The sequence below is a fragment of the Schistocerca serialis genome, chromosome 2 (genome assembly GCF_023864345.2).
Source record: "Schistocerca serialis cubense isolate TAMUIC-IGC-003099 chromosome 2, iqSchSeri2.2, whole genome shotgun sequence".
NCBI lineage: Eukaryota > Metazoa > Arthropoda > Insecta > Orthoptera > Acrididae > Schistocerca > Schistocerca serialis.
The window spans coordinates 48,943,654-48,963,026 of record NC_064639.1 but is presented as its reverse complement, the minus strand read 5'-3'; the positions used below and the strand labels follow the sequence as shown (position 1 = coordinate 48,963,026).

At 41.8% G+C, this 19,373-nt stretch overlaps 1 protein-coding gene across 1 annotated transcript in view; it reads left to right on the top strand.

Moving 5' to 3' along the window:
* LOC126455442 (Down syndrome cell adhesion molecule-like protein Dscam2) overlaps window positions 1–19,373 on the top strand; it is a 259,474-nt gene that overhangs the window by 226,160 nt on the left and 13,941 nt on the right. Inside the window, exon 17 of the mRNA XM_050091192.1 lies at window positions 3,966–4,243. Within this exon, the coding sequence (XP_049947149.1) occupies window positions 3,966–4,243 (278 nt within the window). The remainder of the gene's footprint in view (window positions 1–3,965; window positions 4,244–19,373) is intronic.

Genomic DNA, 19,373 nt, shown 5'->3' with positions numbered 1-19,373 from the left:
TCACAGTTCCTGTCCCTTCGGCAGTTCTAATTTGGGGGAAGACACACTTTCTGCAATTCTTGACATCCACCACACATATTGTCAACTTATCATGTTATCATGGACATACTGTAGCTTACAAATAAATTAGCATGGAAAGTAAATGAAAAGTGCTGCATTTATGTGAGAATGTAAATCTGTTTAAGGGCACAGAAGATGTTTCATAAAGTTAAGTAGAACACTTGTAACAAAGTGAAAACTAGATTTATCAATTGCACATTCACAAACAGAACATAAAAATGAATAATATAATACAATAAACAACAGAAAATCTGGAAGTGAATAGCAACAATATGAAATGGGAAAGATTGCTACTCACCATACAGGGGCACTGAATGGCAGACAGACACATTTTAAATGTACCTGTCTGTAGTTGGGAGCTCCAATGTTAGGCGCGTAATGGGGCCCCTTAGGAACATGGTTGCCAAGGAGGGGAAGGAAGCCAGTGTGCACTCCGTGAGCATTGTCGACAGAACCAACTGTGGTCCTTCGATGCAGAGCCAAGTGGAGAATCTGAATCAGAGGTTCAGGCGGTTCGGTGACCATGTAGGCTGCAGATTCCTTGACTTGTGCCATCGGGTGGTGGGTTTCCAGGTTCCGCTTAATAGGTCAGGTGTCCATTACACACACGAAGTGACTACATGGGTAGTGGTGGCTGTGTGGAAGGGATTGGGTTAGTTTTTAGGTTAGAGGGTCTCAGGAAACCACAGAAAGGGTGTCCATCTAAACAGTGGCAGGTAAAACACAGTAAGGTAGTTGTAAAAATGATTGTTATTGTAGTTGTAAATTGTTGTAGCTGTGTTGGCAAAGAACCAGAGCTCCGAGCCCTAATAGAAAGCACTGAAGCTCAAATAGTTATAGGTATGGAAAGCTGGCTAAAGCCAGAAATAAGTTCATCTGAAATTTTTTTCAAATGACCTAACAGTGTTCAGAAAGGATAGATTAAATACGGTTTGTGGTGGACCATTTATTGCTGTCAGATGCAGTTTACCTTGTAGTGAAACTGAATTAGATAATTCCTGCAAAGTTGTATGGTAGAGGTTATACTTGATAATCGGACAAAACTTTTTTTTTACTGATGCCCCCCCTCGACTCTGAAGATACAGTTGCTGAACTGTTCAAAGAAAACCAGAGTCTCATTTCAAATAGGTACCCCACTCATACAATTATAGTCAGTGACGACTTCAATCTACCCTCAATATGCTGGAAAAATTATATGTTTAAAGCCAGTGGCAGGCATAAAATGTCATCTGAAATTGTACTGACTGCTTTCTCAGAAAATGATTTTGAATAATTAGTTCATGAGCCCACTCGAAGCGTAAATGGTTGAGAAAGCATACTTGACCTCATAGCAACAAATAATCATGGACAAATAGGGAGCATCATGATAAATACAGGGATTAGCAACCACAAGGCAGTTGCTGCAAGGCTGAATACTGTAACACTGACAACCATAAAAAAAAAATTGCAAAGTACATCTATTTAAAAAAGCTGATAAAAATGCTCTTATTGCCTTTTTAAGAGACAGTCTCCACTCCTTCCGATCTGATCACGAAAGCATAGAAAAGATGTGGAATGATTGCCAAGGGATAGTATCAACGGCAATTGAGAGATATATACCCTATAAATAAATAAGTGATGGTACTGATCCCCCATGGTACACAAAACGAGTCAAATCGCTGTTGCACAAGCATTGGAAAAAGCATGCCCAATTTAAAAGAACGCAAAATCCCCAAGATTGGCGAGGTCTTGCAGAAGTTTGAAATATAGCGCGTACTTCAATGTGAGATGTTTTTAATAATTTCCACAACAAAACTCTGTCTCAGAAGCTGGCAGAAAACCCAAAGAGATTCTAGTCATACATAAAACACACCAGTAGCAAGGTGCAGTCAATACCTTCACTGTGCGATTACAACGGTGAAGTCACTGATGACAGTGCCACTAATGCAGCATTATTAAACATGGTTTTCCGAAACTCTTTCACCAAAGAAGACAAAGTAAAATATTCCTGAATTCCAATCAAGAACAATTGCAAAGATGAGAAATATAGATGTTGATATCCTCAGTGTAGCAAAGCAGCTTAAGTCACTTAATAAAGGCAAGGCTTCCAGTCAAGATTGTATACCAGTCAGGTTCCTTTGAGAGTATGCTGGTGCGATAGCTCCATATTTAACAATTATATTCAACCGCTTGCTCACAGAAAGTTCTGTACCTAAAGACCCGAAAATTGCTCAATTCACACCAATACCCAAAAAAGGAAGTAGGAGTAATCTGTTGAATTACAGGCCCATATCACTAATGTCGATTTGCAGTAGGGTTTTGGAACATATACTGTGTTCAAACATAAATGAAGTACCTCGAAGGAAACGATTTATTGACACATAGTCAGCATGGATTCAGGAAACATCATTCTTGTGAAACACAACAAGCTGTTTATACTCATGAAGTAATGAGTACTATCAACAGGGGATGTCAAATTGATTCCATGTTTTTAGAATTCCGGAAGGCTTTCGATACCATTCCTCACAAGCATCTTCTAACCAAACTGCGTGCCTATGGAATATCGCCTCATTTGTGCAACTGGATTCGCAATTTCCTGTCAGAAAGGTCACAGTTCATAGTACTATATGGAACGTCATTGAGTAAAACAGAAATAATATCCAACGTTCCCCAAGGAAGTGTTATAGGCCCTCTATTGGTCCTGATCTATATTAACAACATAGGAGACAATCTGAGTAGCCCTCTTAGATTATTTGCAGATGATGCTGTAATATACCGTCTTGTAAAGTCATCAGATGACCAAAATGAATTGCAAAACGATATAGATAAGATATCTGTGTGATGCAGAAGTGGCAATTGACCCTGAATAAAGAAAAGTGTGAAGGTATTCACATGAGTACCAAAAGAAATCCGCTAAATTTCAGTTATGCGATAAGCCACACGCATCTGAATGCTGTAAATTCAACTAAATACTTAGGGATTACAATTACAAGTAACCTAAATTGGAACGATGACATAGATAATGTTGTGGGTAGAGCAAACCAAAGACTGTGATTCATTGGTAGAACACGTAGAAGGTGCACCAGATCTACTAAGGAGACTGCTTACACCACACTTGTCCGCCCTATTCTGGAGTACTGCTGTGCGGTGTGGGATCTGCATCAGGTGGGACTGACGGATGGCACTGAAAACATTCAAAGGAGGGTGGCTCGTTTTGCATTATTGTGAAATAAGAGAGATAGTGCCACAGACATGATATGTGAATTGGAGTGGCAATCATTAAAACAAAGGCATTTTTCATTGTGACTGGATCTTCTCATAAAATTTCAATCACCAGTTTTCTCTCCCAATTGTGAAAACATTCTGTTGCCACCTACCTACATAGAGAGAAATGACCATCAAAATAAAATAAGAGACATCAGGGCTCCCACAGAAAAATTTAAGTGCTCGTTTTTCCGCATTACATTCGAAAGTGGAACATTAGAGACAGCTTGAAGGTGGTTCATTGAACCCTCTGCCAACACTTAATTGTGAGTAGCAGAGTAATTACATAGATGTAGATGTAGATGCCCCTCAATGCCTTGTCCATGTGTTGAGCAGCAATCTGTTCTAATTCATATTCTTCTATATAAATATGTTGATATTTTCTTGTTAGCAGGCTATAAATGTCATGGTGTCATAAGGTCTTGTATGAAATTTTATGACAGTTAACCATAAAACATAGTTCATACCATTATGTCAAAATTAAAGAAAAAATAGCATCTAGAAAACAAGCATATTAAGAGCAATTATTTTTATTGTAATCATCAAAATTAGCAAATCAGAGTACAACTGGGCAGTCCTTTGCATACCAGTGTGAAAAATATGTCTCTGATGTGTTTTTTTGTAGGAACAGATTTGCAGCAATTACATTTCATGTCTTCCAGATAAGCCATTGGAGGACTTAATGTCAGGAGCAGATAAGAAGACTGTTGCACCCATTTATGACAGTGATGATGGTCTGGTGGCACTAAGTCCAACACCACAGGAGTCCGTGTACCTGCCTACACCAGTGAGAGTTTCACCTGCCCACAGGAAAGGCATAAGCCCCTACGCAACATTTCGAGTTCCTTTAGAAGTATCAATGAAAAATGCTGAAAATATTGAGTCATGTGTGTCATCTGGACCTGTTCGGTACCCTGGGAACATTAAGATTTCAGAAATGGTAAGTATATTTTTGGATGGGGGGAAATGAATGCTTTCTTTGTGAGTTTGTGTGATCTATTTAGTCATAATTTATTGAAGTAGCTGTAATGCTTCTGTCAGAAAGTAATGCAATGTTCTCTCAGTTGGTAGATCCCTTGCAACCTGGAGTCTGAGGGACTTCACCTCTTTTCCAACTTTTCCTAATTGCTCTTTTATCCTTGACAAAGGAAGATGAAAGTTCCAAAAGCCTGATAGAACCTGTGTGGGTGTCTAATTGGAGAAGCAGGAGGGGGCACATCAGTTCACAGTTGACCAATGTACATTACAATGTAAGAGACAGTTTCATAAAAATAATGATTAGTTCACCAGTAAAAACATATATTTTTAATAGTTTCAAATATAATGCATTAAAAATTGCTGTGTGACTAAGACAATAAATCTTCCCATATGAATCCTTCATATCTGGTCTCCTTGGCAGCCCCGTTAGTGCATGTGCATCAGTCACTGAAAAAGATAAAGTGGAACAACAACATAAATCATGCCATGTGGCAGGTGGATACCGGATTTATTGGAAGAATCTTAAAAAAGTGTAATTAATGCCAAAAGAGATCTCTTATAAAATACTTTTTTGATGAGTTCTTGAGTATTGTGAAACCTAAGTTTCTCCTTGTGTAAACAAAGCTCAAATAACTTATGGGAATGCGGCTGAGTGACATTGTTGAAATATTGGCGTTTGTCAACTACATCACCTGGCTGCATTCCTGAGTATTGTTAGTGAATCTGGGACCCTTACCGAGTTGGATTAACAGAGGCAATGATTCAAAGAGGTGCCTCACAATTTGTCATGGATACATGTAGTCATCATGAGACTGTCACAAAAATGGTCAACAAACTGCTGTGGGTAACACTTTTAGAAATATGTTGTTTGATGTAGTGAGTCTTATTGACATGATTCCAAGAGCCCACATTCAGAAACATATTACTTCCTTCAAGTTCCTACAGTTATCATGCTGGCAAAATTACAGGAGTTCCAGTAGTCTCTTCTCATGTATCTTCCACAAGTGTAATAGTAAAGGGAAGGAAATAAATGTAGTACAACAAAAACTCTCTGGTACAGTCCCTACGGCTGCTTTGTGAATGTGGATTTAGATGTTCACAATTTTGGGGTTGACAGATCATGTCCTGGTGATGGAAGAACTTTTCACCAACACTATCTATACTTTGCAAGCCACTTTATGGTGTATGGTGGAGGTAGCACTGTTATTTTCCACTTCCTTGTTCCATTTCAGAATAGTGCATGGGAAGAATGATTGTTGGTAAACACCATACAAGTTCTAATTTCACTGATTTTCACACTGAGGTCATTTTGTGAGATATATTTGAAAGGAAGTAATATGTTGCCTGACTCCTATTGAAACAATCTCTCAGAATCTCAACAGGAGACCTCTTCGTGATGCACAACACTTCTATTATAACATCTTCTGCCACATGCTCTTGTAGTGAATGATCCCATGATGGAACATGTTTGTCATGCTTGTATCTTCCCTGTCTCTTTTGTTAGTCCATCATTGTAAGGACTGCAGGTTGATGTGCAGTACTAAAGAATTGGTCAAATGAGTGTTTTGTTAGCAACTTGTTTTGTAGATGAATTGCTTTTGGTTGATATTCTTCTAATGAATCTCAACATGGTATCTGATTTCCTGTAATTTGTTTTGTAGGGTCAGACCAGATGGATATGGATAGGTATTTTACAGATGTCAGCAGTGTAATTTAACAATAATATATCTCTGCATCTATTTACATGAAGTGTGTTACATTTATTTATACTCGGGGTCAACTGCCAGTCCCCACACCAGTTGTTGAGCCTCTTCTGGTGTCTCTGCATTTCATTACAGTCTCCTGGTGTTGAAACCAGTGGTTCCCAACATTCCTGAGACCATTACTCCTGAACAGGATCAGATGTCATGCACATCCTATGCAAAGTTTGGGATCTAATTAAATGTAAGATTGCAAAAAACTATAACAGTGCAATTAGAAAAAAAACTGTTTATAGTACAGATATAAAATACAAACAATGGAAACTCAACTGTTTTCTGCTTTTTCACTAAATAAAAAAATATTTGGTCAAAAAAATAATAAGTCAATGGGTTGCTTGGTTTTGCTTATTTATAACAGTCTTTCTTTTATATTTGCTCTGGTGTCTGCCATTTCATGTTGTAAGTGATGTACCAAGTTCTTCACCTTAATTTTCATTGCAAAGGTAGTCAAAAGTCTACTTTCAGTTGTAATTCATGGCAAATGGAATCAGTGTTCCTAAGAAATCTTCCTACCACTTCTACTGTATTAAAATCTTTTTATAGGGTGTTACCTTTACAAGATCCAGCAAATTGTACTTTGGCTTGAAGTTCACAATGTAAAAATATTCCTTCATCCACTGGAACAATCTTAGAACACAGGCCAATTTTCCAAATCTGAAAATACAGTTGCTTTTAAAATTTATTACTGATGGCAAATGATTATTACCATTGGATGAACATCAAAAGCAGTAAATAGTAGAGTAAAACCGATCTTCGTGAAATAAATAAATTTTCAAAATGAAACTTTTATTGTATATGACACAGAAAAATAACAAACAGTATGTGTAAGCAATTTTGACTCATGACAGTGAGATATGATCTTTTAACATATGGAGAGATGCATGTTGCAAATTATTGGGAGAGAGAGGAAAGCAAGTAAATGGATTAGGGAACAGATTAGAGTGAGGGATATAAATGATTAATGGAAAATCTCATATAAAGATGTGAAACAAGTACTAACAAAGAGATAGAGGGGCTGACCGGTACTTACCTCAGCTCAGTACAGCCGATAGATACACAAAACAGAACAGTGATAAAAGAAGTAGAGGTGTGCCACACAGTTCCCAGGAAGCTGGATAGTAGAATGCCAAAGGAAGCTATTTTCTGAATTCCAAGAAATAAGAAAAGACAGAGAAGGTATACTTGTGAAATGTGTCCAGCAGCAATATTGATTCATACTGCTAAAGATCACAATTCATGGAAACATGTAGAGAAGGCCTTTATCCAGCAGAGGATATTAGATGACTGATGATGGTGATAATGAAGTGTTATTTATTGTAGTGAGATTTTGATAATAGAGATTATTTGCACAAACTAATTTAGAGAGGCCCCTCAGAAATCTTCACTTTACCCATCAGGGGGTAATTATCCCCAGGTTGAGAACCACTGCTACAAACCAGGGGTGTACAAACTTGCTAGTACTGAGGGCCACACACTCCTCACTCTGTCTAAATAAAAGCTGAAAAAAAATGACCATACTCTAATGAGTAGGCTGACGAAGCTCTTGATGAAAGATATTGTCTGTAGAATACATGAAACACTGACAACTGTACAATGTCATTTCCTGCAGGCTCATATGCAGCTCTTATTGCTGCAACAGCTTTGTTGCACAACTTCAAAAATTGTGTGCTGTTAGATGAGTTATGATTCCAAATTGAGATCCCTGTGCCGCAATGTCAGATAGATGGGTGTGGCTCGTAAGAATGAAGTTCTACATAGACCTTAACTCTCTTTTCTGGGAGGAAACGAATGATGAGTAAAAACAAGAATTTACAAGAATGAAAGGTGATGGGTGGGGGATCAGAACAGTGGGGGGCCCCCATGCATCTAAGGGGCTGCGATCTGTGCATTCCTGTTACAGACAGTAGCACTGTCTATGAACTGTCTCATAGAGCTTTCAACACTCTCTCTTACAACTGCCCATTGCATGCCCTATTAAAAATTACATGTTGAGTTCCATCCGCTAGGAAGTTTTAACACAAGTCACAAATCTGGAACAATCATCAATCAAGGTCACATTTTGTTCACTAAATGAGAATGCAGAACTGTATTGAGTGTCTTCTGGAAATCAGTGAAGATGGCATCAAACTGCATGCTGTTGTCTATGACACTCTGGGTATTGTGAAATTCATTTTGCAGTGAGTTTCACATAATACCTGTTTGCTTAATCCATGTTGATCTTTGTAGAAGAGACCAAGAAGATCATAATATGGTAAGATAAAACTACTAGTTCAATAATTCTGCTACATACTGACGTCAGTGATAAATTACAAGCCTGTAAATCTGTGCACCTGTCTGATGGCCCTTCTTTAAAATGTGAATGGCATGTGTTTTTCATGCCACTTTGTATCATCCATTTCTCCAGCAACCTACAAAAAACTACTATTAGAGAAACAAATTTTTCACATAATCTGTAGTCTTACAGGTAGCTCATCCAGTCCAGGTAACCTTCCATTGTTGAGTAATGTTAGTTTTTTATTCTGCAATTACTTATCTCAACATATATGACTGAAAGAAGAAAAACATATGATAGTCTTCCTCGGTGAGATAATTTTGGAAGATTGAATTCAGTATTTTGGTCTTCTTTCATCATTTTCTGTTTCAGGACCAGTATATTCACTGAGTGACACAGCAACTGATTTTGATCTGCTTAGTGATTTTAAGTGAGGCTGAAGCTTCTTAGGTTTTTTACACAGATTATTTGGTAATATTTTGCTTTAGAATTCATCACACTCTAGGCACATTGCTCTCCTTTTTCTTTCTTTGGCTGTCTTCAGGTTTTGTTTAGTAATAAGGCTCTAACCTCATGTAAATCTGTGATGAAGTTCTCTTTGCTTCCATACCAACATTCCAACAAGTGTATTGAACCACTGCACATGTTTGCCATCTGTTACATATAGGTCGAAGGTATATTGTAGAATACTTACAAATTTTAGCCATTTGTGACACAACTCTCATGGTTTGCAGAGGAAGTGCCCAGTGGGTGGAAACAAAGAAAGCCATTCTGATTTCGGCAACTGAATGACTAGAGGATCTCTAAGACAATCATTACACACAACATATTTACTTTGCAAGCTGCAAAACCAATACAGTAAAGTCAGAAATGAGGTGTCCTTACAGTTTGCCTCACACTCATCCTATCTCAGTTCAAAAAAATCAGTCATGCCCAAAGATCTTGCTGTGTTGTTACTACTTGTTATTGTGAAAACAGCTAACTTCTTGTATCAAGGTTATGTTGCCGTTAATCTCAGCTTTCATATCAAATTGTCATGATGTTTGGATGGAGGGAATAGATGTTCGTCTTCAAGAACACACTTTGATATAACAGTCCCTTAATTCTTCACTTCAGTGTATCTTTTGACTGTGATGCAATGAATTCATATTTTGGCTGTAACACAATTGGGTGGAGTGTCATTATCACATCAGCAGTTATGTTTTCATGAGTTTCCGTTCACAGAATGTAGCTATTGTACTTTGTTTTGTAGGTGTACTGTGCTCTTTTCCACATTAAAATGTAGTGAAACTACAATTCATGCTTATTACAACTATAAATGGCAGTAACCTTCCTCATGTCACAAAATTTATTTTACAATCACCTGTAAAAGAGTACGTGAACAAAAAGAAGATGTATCAGAAGTATTGTACCACACACAATATGAAATAGTGGATCCTCTTCCTGGAAGGGAAAGCTGTGTGACCAAAGTTCTACATTAATCAAGTAAGTCAATGGGTGATTTTATCAATAACATTATCCCGCGCCACTCATATACCACTGGTGCATACTATATACCCTCAACAGTAACATCACAGTGTTCAGACGGATACCAGAGTGAGTGATAAACAGCTGATACACAACCTTAAGTGAGGAATCTGTTAACTTGTTTTTGTAAGATATCCATCGTCCCAGACACTCAGCATATAGGCACTATCTTCCCCAGTCTGAGCAAGTGGAGAAGAATGTTCTGGATGTTTAGATCTAGGGCATATAAAAGGCTGCGTAACATTCATATAATAATACCCAATGAGAAAATTTAACCTCTAATCATCTGCTTTAATAGTCTAACGACTATGCAGAATTTGGCATTAATTGAATCCTTTCTTTACCAAAGTCTGAATATGTAATATTGGGTACTGTGAACCAAGGACACCACCAGCATAGACCTGACAGTGTATATTATCATAAAGCCCTGCTGTTTATATAGTTTAAATTAATTATAAAAATGAAATCACAATTTTTGTAGTTCAGTAGATATATTACAAATGTGTAACTCATTAGTAGCCAAGATGAGTTATTGATTCAACTCGTAGCCCCTGATCATTCAGTGGTAGCTACCCTTTCTTCTCAAAACGCCATGTTATTCATGACTGACTGTTGTGCAGTATATCATATGTGCATGAGGAATGGCCAGAAATGCAAATTACTGCAGAACTAAATGGAAACAAAGCATCTTACATTACTAGGAGCAGCTGGCAGCTCTCTTGTTACCTACACAGAAGCTGTTTTACAGTTTGTTATACCTAACTTAATGTCCTCATGGTGCCACAAAATGTAGAAAACCAGATTTAAGTTTAATATCTCATAGCTGTTGATGTCATTATCAGTGGAGTGCCATCATAGGTAGATAAGATTTCTGAGAGATTGAGTATGATGCTTTTCCCAAAATTTGACTTCAGTGATGGAAGGGAATGATGAAAAAGTAAATCGAGGGGCTGGCCAGTACTTACCTCAGCTCAGTACAGCCGATAGATGCACATAAAACAGAACTGAAAATTTACATTCCTAGCTTTCGGAACTTTGTTCCTTCATCAGGGAGGAGAGAGGGGAAAAAAGGGAAGAAGGGAAAGTGGATTCAGTTACTCACAACCCAGGTTATGAAGCAACAGGGAAAGGTAAACAGGGAGGGTAGCAAGGATGGAGGCATGGTTGTCAGAGGGAAGCCAAAGATATTCTACTGTAAGTACTGTGCCAGCTTCAAACCAAAGAGGATGCATACAGAAGTAAGAGGTATATAGTATAAAGATAAACACAACTATGTAGGATGAAAAGATGCGTGAATGGCTAAAGAGGAAAGGGAAAGAGGAGAAGACTGAAGAGTGAATGGGAGTGAGGTGGTTTAACGTAGGTTCAGTCCAGGGGGATGGCGGGATGAAAGGATGTGTTGGAGTGCAAGTTCCCATCTCCGCAGTTCAGAGGGACTGGTGTTGGGTGGGAGAAGCCAAATGGCACATACGGTGTAGCAGGTTCCTAGGTCCCTAGAATTATGCTGGAGGGCATGCTCCGCTACTGGGTATTGGGCATCTCCTAGGCGGACAGTTCGTCTGTGTCCGTTCATGCGCTCAGCCAGTTTGGTTGTTGTCATGCCGATGTAAAAGGCTGTGCAGTGCAGGCATGTCAGTTGATAAATGACATGTGTGGTTTCACACGTAGCCCTGCCTTGAATTGTGTATGTTTTACCAGTAGCGGGGCTGGAGTAGGTGGTTGTGGGGGGATGCATGGGGCAGGTTTTGCAGCGGGGTCGGTTACAGGGGTAGGAACCGCTGGGTAGAGAAGGTAGTCTGGGAATATTGTAGGGTTTAACAAGGATGTTACGGAGGTTAGGGGGGCGACGAAAGGCAACTCTGGGTGGTGTGGGGAGAATTTTGTCAAGGGATGATCTCATTTCAGGGGTTGACTTGAGAAAGTCATATCCCTGGCGGAGTAATTTGTTGATGTTTTCGAGGCCAGGATAATATTGGGTGACAAGGGGGATGCTTCTGTGTGGTCTGGGGGTAGGAACATTGTTGTTGGACGGGGAGGAATGTATTGCTCGGGATATCTGTTTGTGGACAAGGTCTGCAGGATAGTTGCGGGAGAGGAAAGCACTGGTCAGGTTATTGGTGTAGTTGTTGAGGGATTCGTCACTGGAGCAGATACGTTTGCCACGAATACCTAGGCTGTAGGGAAGGGAGCGTTTGATGTGGAAAGGATGGCAGCTATCAAAGTGAAGGTACTGTTGTTTGTTTGTGGGTTTGATATGGACAGAGGTGTGGATGTGAGCTTCAACAAGATGAAGGTCAACATCCAGGAAGGTGGCTTGGGTTTTGGAGAAGGACCAGGTGAAATTCAGATTCGAAAAGGAGTTGAGGTTATGGAGGAAATTAAGGAGTGTTTCTTCACCATGAGTCCAGACCACAAAGATGTCATCTATAAACCTATACCAGGCCAGGGGAAGCAGCTGTTGGGTCTTCAGGAAAGCCTCCTCCATGCGGCCCATGAAGAGGTTGGCATAGGAGGGAGCCATCCTGGTTCCCATGGCCGTTCCCCTGATTTGTTTGTAGGTCTGGCCTTCAAAAGTGAAGTAATTATGGGTGAGGATGAAGTTGGTAAGTGTGATAAGGAACGAGGTTTTTGGAAGATCTTCGGGTGGGCGTTGGGAGAGGTAGTGCTCAAGGGCAGAGAGACCATGGGTATGTGGGATGTTTGTGTAAAGGGATGTAGCATCTATGGTGACAAGAAAGGTTTCAGGTGGGAGAGGAGTGGGAATGGATTTGAGGCGTTCTAGGAAGTGGTTTGTGTCTTTGATGTAGGATGGGAGTCTGCGGGTGATAGGTTGTAGGTGCTGATCTACCAGAGCTGAGATACGTTCAGTTGGGGATTTGAAGCCTGCTACAATGGGACGGCCAGGATGGTTCTCTTTGTGGATTTTGGGTAATAGGTAGAAGGTAGGGGTACGTGGCTCAGGTGGAGTGAGTAAGTCTATGGAAGCCGTTGTGAGGCCTTGTGAGGGACCTTGGATTTTTAGGATTTTTTGCAGCTCAGTCTGGATGGAGGGAATGAGATCCTGGGTGACAGCTTTGTAGGTTGAGGTGTCAGAGAGTTGACGCAGTCCTTCTGCCACATACTCCACACGGTCAAGTACGACAGTTGTGGAGCCTTTATCCGCCGGGAGGATGACAATGGAGTGGTCTATTTTCAGCTCCTTAATGGCACGGGATTCAGCTGGGGTGATGTTGGGGGTTGTCGGGATGTTCTTCAAGAAGGACTGGGAGGCAACACTGGATGTGAGGAATTCCTGAAATGTCTGCAAGGGATGGTTTTGGGGGAGGGGAGGAGGATCCCTTTGAGAAGGCAGTCGGAACTGTTCTAGACAGGGTTCAACACTGGGTCTAGTACTTGGGGGCTGTGTTTGGGTAGTGAAGTGATATTTCCAGTTGAGGTTCCGGGTGAATGAGAGGAGATCTTTAACCAGGGCAGTGTGGTTGAATTTAGGTGTGGGGCTAAAGGTTAAGCCTTTTGATAGAACAGATGTCTCTGGAGGAGAGAGGGATCTGGATGAGAGGTTTAGGACTGAATTGGGACTGGTGATATGTGGCATTTGACTGTGGTTATAGTTGAGATTTGGTCTGTGTGGGGTATGTGCTGGGATGGGGAGATTGAGTAGGGTGGCTAGGCTAGGTTTGTTGGCTATGAGGGGGGTTTGTTGAAGGTTCTGTTGTGGTTGGTGTTTGTGAGGGATAGGGAGAGGGACCCCACTTCTTAGGTGTTGCACTAGCACTGTGGATAGTTTTTTCAGGTGGTGTGTGGCATGGAACTCAAGTTTGCAGCTGGCTTCTAGGATGATGTTCCTCAGTGTGTTCTCCAAGCAAGGGTTTGAGAGGTGGAGGACTTTGAAGAGAGATAGGAGCTGTTGGGAGTGGTGGTTACATGAAGTAGTGTACAGATTCAGGACAAGTTGGGTAAGGGCTAAGGATTGAAGGTTCTGGAAGTCCAGGAGAGACTGGTGGAAGGAGGAATTGCACCCGGAGATGGGAACTTTTAAGGTAAGCCCTTTAGGGGTAATTCCAAAGGTTAAGCAGGACTGGAGGAAAAGTATGTGGGATTGCAGTTTGGCTACGGTGAATGCATTTTTCCGGAATAAATGTAAATAATGTGGTATAGGATTAGGGTACATAGTGGGTAACTGGTGGGTAGGGAAATTAAATAACTAAAGTTGAAATAGTAGTCATAAGAAGGAGTAAAACACGGAGGGAAGGACGAGAAGGAAAGAAAGTGTGTTGGTAATGTTCAATACCAAAGGAAGACCACTAAATAAGAAAAATACGGAAAAAGTTGACCAGACCAAGCAAGTATGTCCAGATCAGGGGGAAAAGAACACACGTAGCTCAAAAACTGAGATAGCGAGTGGCGAAAAAAGATCGCGCGTGCCGCAAAAGCGATCGCGCGTGCCGCAAAAGCGATCGCGCGTGCCGCAAAAAAGATCGCGCGTGCCGCAAAAAAGATCGCGGGTGGGGCAGAAATGTCCCAAAAAATTTTTCTTGTGGCAGAGAAATATAGCCAATGGCACAAAAATATCGCCAGCAACAAGAAATCGACGTAAATGGATGATACTGGTAGGTGTGGAAGAGATTGTTGGCAGTGATTGTTGGCTGGGAAACAGCGAATAACGAACGTTAAAACTATGGAATGTTGAATAAATAAATCAATAAATAAAAAAGAGAAGAGGACTATAAACGGAACAAGATAATAGGAGGAAGATGAAACTAGCACAGTTGGTGACGAAAATATTTATTTATGTATATATAAAACACTGAAGAAGAGAAAGTGTTAAGATGACAAACGTAAGTGATAGCTAACAAAAGGGACAAAACAATGAAGGATGTGGACCATATAGGTGATCTAAATGATTAATGGAAAATCTCATACAAGATATGAAACAAATACTAACAAAGAGATAGAGGGGCTGGCCAGTACTTACCTCAGCTCAGTACAGCCGATAGATGCACATAAAACAGAACTGAAAATTTACATTCCTAGCTTTCGGAACTTTGTTCCTTCATCAGGGAGGAGAGAGGGGAAAAAAGGGAAGAAGGGAAAGTGGATTCAGTTACATGAACGGACACAGACGAACTGTCCGCCTAGGAGATGCCCAATACCCAGTAGCGGAGCATGCCCTCCAGCATAATTCTAGGGACCTAGGAACCTGCTACACCGTATGTGCCATTTGGCTTCTCCCACCCAACACCAGTCCCTCTGAACTGCGGAGATGGGAACTTGCACTCCAACACATCCTTTCATCCCGCCATCCCCCTGGACTGAACCTACGTTAAACCACCTCACTCCCATTCACTCTTCAGTCTTCTCCTCTTTCCCTTTCCTCTTTAGCCATTCACGCATCTTTTCATCCTACATAGTTGTGTTTATCTTTATACTATATACCTCTTACTTCTGTATGCATCCTCTTTGGTTTGAAGCTGGCACAGTACTTACAGTAGAATATCTTTGGCTTCCCTCTGACAACCATGCCTCCATCCTTGCTACCCTCCCTGTTTACCTTTCCCTGTTGCTTCATAACCTGGGTTGTGAGTAACTGAATCCACTTTCCCTTCTTCCCTTTTTTCCCCTCTCTCCTCCCTGATGAAGGAACAAAGTTCCGAAAGCTAGGAATGTAAATTTTCAGTTCTGTTTTATGTGCATCTATCGGCTGTACTGAGCTGAGGTAAGTACTGGCCAGCCCCTCTATCTCTTTGTTAGTATTTGTTTCATATCTTGTATGAGATTTTCCATTAATCATTTAGATCACCTATATGGTCCACATCCTTCATTGTTTTGTCCCTTTTGTTAGCTATCACTTACGTTTGTCATCTTAACACTTTCTCTTCTTCAGTGTTTTATATATACATAAATAAATATTTTCGTCACCAACTGTGCTAGTTTCATCTTCCTCCTATTATCTTGTTCCGTTTATAGTCCTCTTCTCTTTTTTATTTATTGATTTATTTATTCAACATTCCATAGTTTTAACGTTCGTTATTCGCTGTTTCCCAGCCAACAATCACTGCCAACAATCTCTTCCACACCTACCAGTATCATCCATTTACGTCGATTTCTTGTTGCTGGCGATATTTTTGTGCCATTGGCTATCTTTCTCTGCCACAAGAAAAATTTTTTGGGACATTTCTGCCCCACCCGCGATCTTTTTTGCGGCACGCGCGATCTTTTTTGCGGCACGCGCGATCGCTTTTGCGGCACGCGCGATCGCTTTTGCGGCACGCGCGATCTTTTTTCGCCACTCGCTATCTCAGTTTTTGAGCTACGTGTGTTCTTTTCCCCCTGATCTGGACATACTTGCTTGGTCTGGTCAACTTTTTCCGTATTTTTCTTATTTAGTGGTCTTCCTTTGGTATTGAACATTACCAACACACTTTCTTTCCTTCTCGTCCTTCCCTCCGTGTTTTACTCCTTCTTATGACTACTATTTCAACTTTAGTTATTTAATTTCCCTACCCACCAGTTACCCACTATGTACCCTAATCCTATACCACATTATTTACATTTATTCCGGAAAAATGCATTCACCGTAGCCAAACTGCAATCCCACATACTTTTCCTCCAGTCCTGCTTAACCTTTGGAATTACCCCTAAAGGGCTTACCTTAAAAGTTCCCATCTCCGGGTGCAATTCCTCCTTCCACCAGTCTCTCCTGGACTTCCAGAACCTTCAATCCTTAGCCCTTACCCAACTTGTCCTGAATCTGTACACTACTTCATGTAACCACCACTCCCAACAGCTCCTATCTCTCTTCAAAGTCCTCCACCTCTCAAACCCTTGCTTGGAGAACACACTGAGGAACATCATCCTAGAAGCCAGCTGCAAACTTGAGTTCCATGCCACACACCACCTGAAAAAACTATCCACAGTGCTAGTGCAACACCTAAGAAGTGGGGTCCCTCTCCCTATCCCTCACAAACACCAACCACAACAGAACCTTCAACAAACCCCCCTCATAGCCAACAAACCTAGCCTAGCCACCCTACTCAATCTCCCCATCCCAGCACATACCCCACACAGACCAAATCTCAACTATAACCACAGTCAAATGCCACATATCACCAGTCCCAATTCAGTCCTAAACCTCTCATCCAGATCCCTCTCTCCTCCAGAGACATCTGTTCTATCAAAAGGCTTAACCTTTAGCCCCACACCTAAATTCAACCACACTGCCCTGGTTAAAGATCTCCTCTCATTCACCCGGAACCTCAACTGGAAATATCACTTCACTACCCAAACACAGCCCCCAAGTACTAGACCCAGTGTTGAACCCTGTCTAGAACAGTTCCGACTGCCTTCTCAAAGGGATCCTCCTCCCCTCCCCCAAAACCATCCCTTGCAGACATTTCAGGAATTCCTCACATCCAGTGTTGCCTCCCAGTCCTTCTTGAAGAACATCCCGACAACCCCCAACATCACCCCAGCTGAATCCCGTGCCATTAAGGAGCTGAAAATAGACCACTCCATTGTCATCCTCCCGGCGGATAAAGGCTCCACAACTGTCGTACTTGACCGTGTGGAGTATGTGGCAGAAGGACTGCGTCAACTCTCTGACACCTCAACCTACAAAGCTGTCACCCAGGATCCCATTCCCTCCATCCAGACTGAGCTGCAAAAAATCCTAAAAATCCAAGGTCCCTCACAAGGCCTCACAACGGCTTCCATAGACTTACTCACTCCACCTGAGCCACGTACCCCTACCTTCTACCTATTACCCAAAATCCACAAAGAGAACCATCCTGGCCGTCCCATTGTAGCAGGCTTCAAATCCCCAACTGAACGTATCTCAGCTCTGGTAGATCAGCACCTACAACCTATCACCCGCAGACTCCCATCCTACATCAAAGACACAAACCACTTCCTAGAACGCCTCAAATCCATTCCCACTCCTCTCCCACCTGAAACCTTTCTTGTCACCATAGATGCTACATCCCTTTACACAAACATCCCACATACCCATGGTCTCTCTGCCCTTGAGCACTACCTCTCCCAACGCCCACCCGAAGATCTTCCAAAAACCTCGTTCCTTATCACACTTACCAACTTCATCCTCACCCATAATTACTTCACTTTTGAAGGCCAGACCTACAAACAAATCAGGGGAACGGCCATGGGAACCAGGATGGCTCCCTCCTATGCCAACCTCTTCATGGGCCGCATGGAGGAGGCTTTCCTGAAGACCCAACAGCTGCTTCCCCTGGCCTGGTATAGGTTTATAGATGACATCTTTGTGGTCTGGACTCATGGTGAAGAAACACTCCTTAATTTCCTCCATAACCTCAACTCCTTTTCGAATCTGAATTTCACCTGGTCCTTCTCCAAAACCCAAGCCACCTTCCTGGATGTTGACCTTCATCTTGTTGAAGCTCACATCCACACCTCTGTCCATATCAAACCCACAAACAAACAACAGTACCTTCACTTTGATAGCTGCCATCCTTTCCACATCAAACGCTCCCTTCCCTACAGCCTAGGTATTCGTGGCAAACGTATCTGCTCCAGTGACGAATCCCTCAACAACTACACCAATAACCTGACCAGTGCTTTCCTCTCCCGCAACTATCCTGCAGACCTTGTCCACAAACAGATATCCCGAGCAATACATTCCTCCCCGTCCAACAACAATGTTCCTACCCCCAGACCACACAGAAGCATCCCCCTTGTCACCCAATATTATCCTGGCCTCGAAAACATCAACAAATTACTCCGCCAGGGATATGACTTTCTCAAGTCAACCCCTGAAATGAGATCATCCCTTGACAAAATTCTCCCCACACCACCCAGAGTTGCCTTTCGTCGCCCCCCTAACCTCCGTAACATCCTTGTTAAACCCTACAATATTCCCAGACTACCTTCTCTACCCAGCGGTTCCTACCCCTGTAACCGACCCCGCTGCAAAACCTGCCCCATGCATCCCCCCACAACCACCTACTCCAGCCCCGCTACTGGTAAAACATACACAATTCAAGGCAGGGCTACGTGTGAAACCACACATGTCATTTATCAACTGACATGCCTGCACTGCACAGCCTTTTACATCGGCATGACAACAACCAAACTGGCTGAGCGCATGAACGGACACAGACGAACTGTCCGCCTAGGAGATGCCCAATACCCAGTAGCGGAGCATGCCCTCCAGCATAATTCTAGGGACCTAGGAACCTGCTACACCGTATGTGCCATTTGGCTTCTCCCACCCAACACCAGTCCCTCTGAACTGCGGAGATGGGAACTTGCACTCCAACACATCCTTTCATCCCGCCATCCCCCTGGACTGAACCTACGTTAAACCACCTCACTCCCATTCACTCTTCAGTCTTCTCCTCTTTCCCTTTCCTCTTTAGCCATTCACGCATCTTTTCATCCTACATAGTTGTGTTTATCTTTATACTATATACCTCTTACTTCTGTATGCATCCTCTTTGGTTTGAAGCTGGCACAGTACTTACAGTAGAATATCTTTGGCTTCCCTCTGACAACCATGC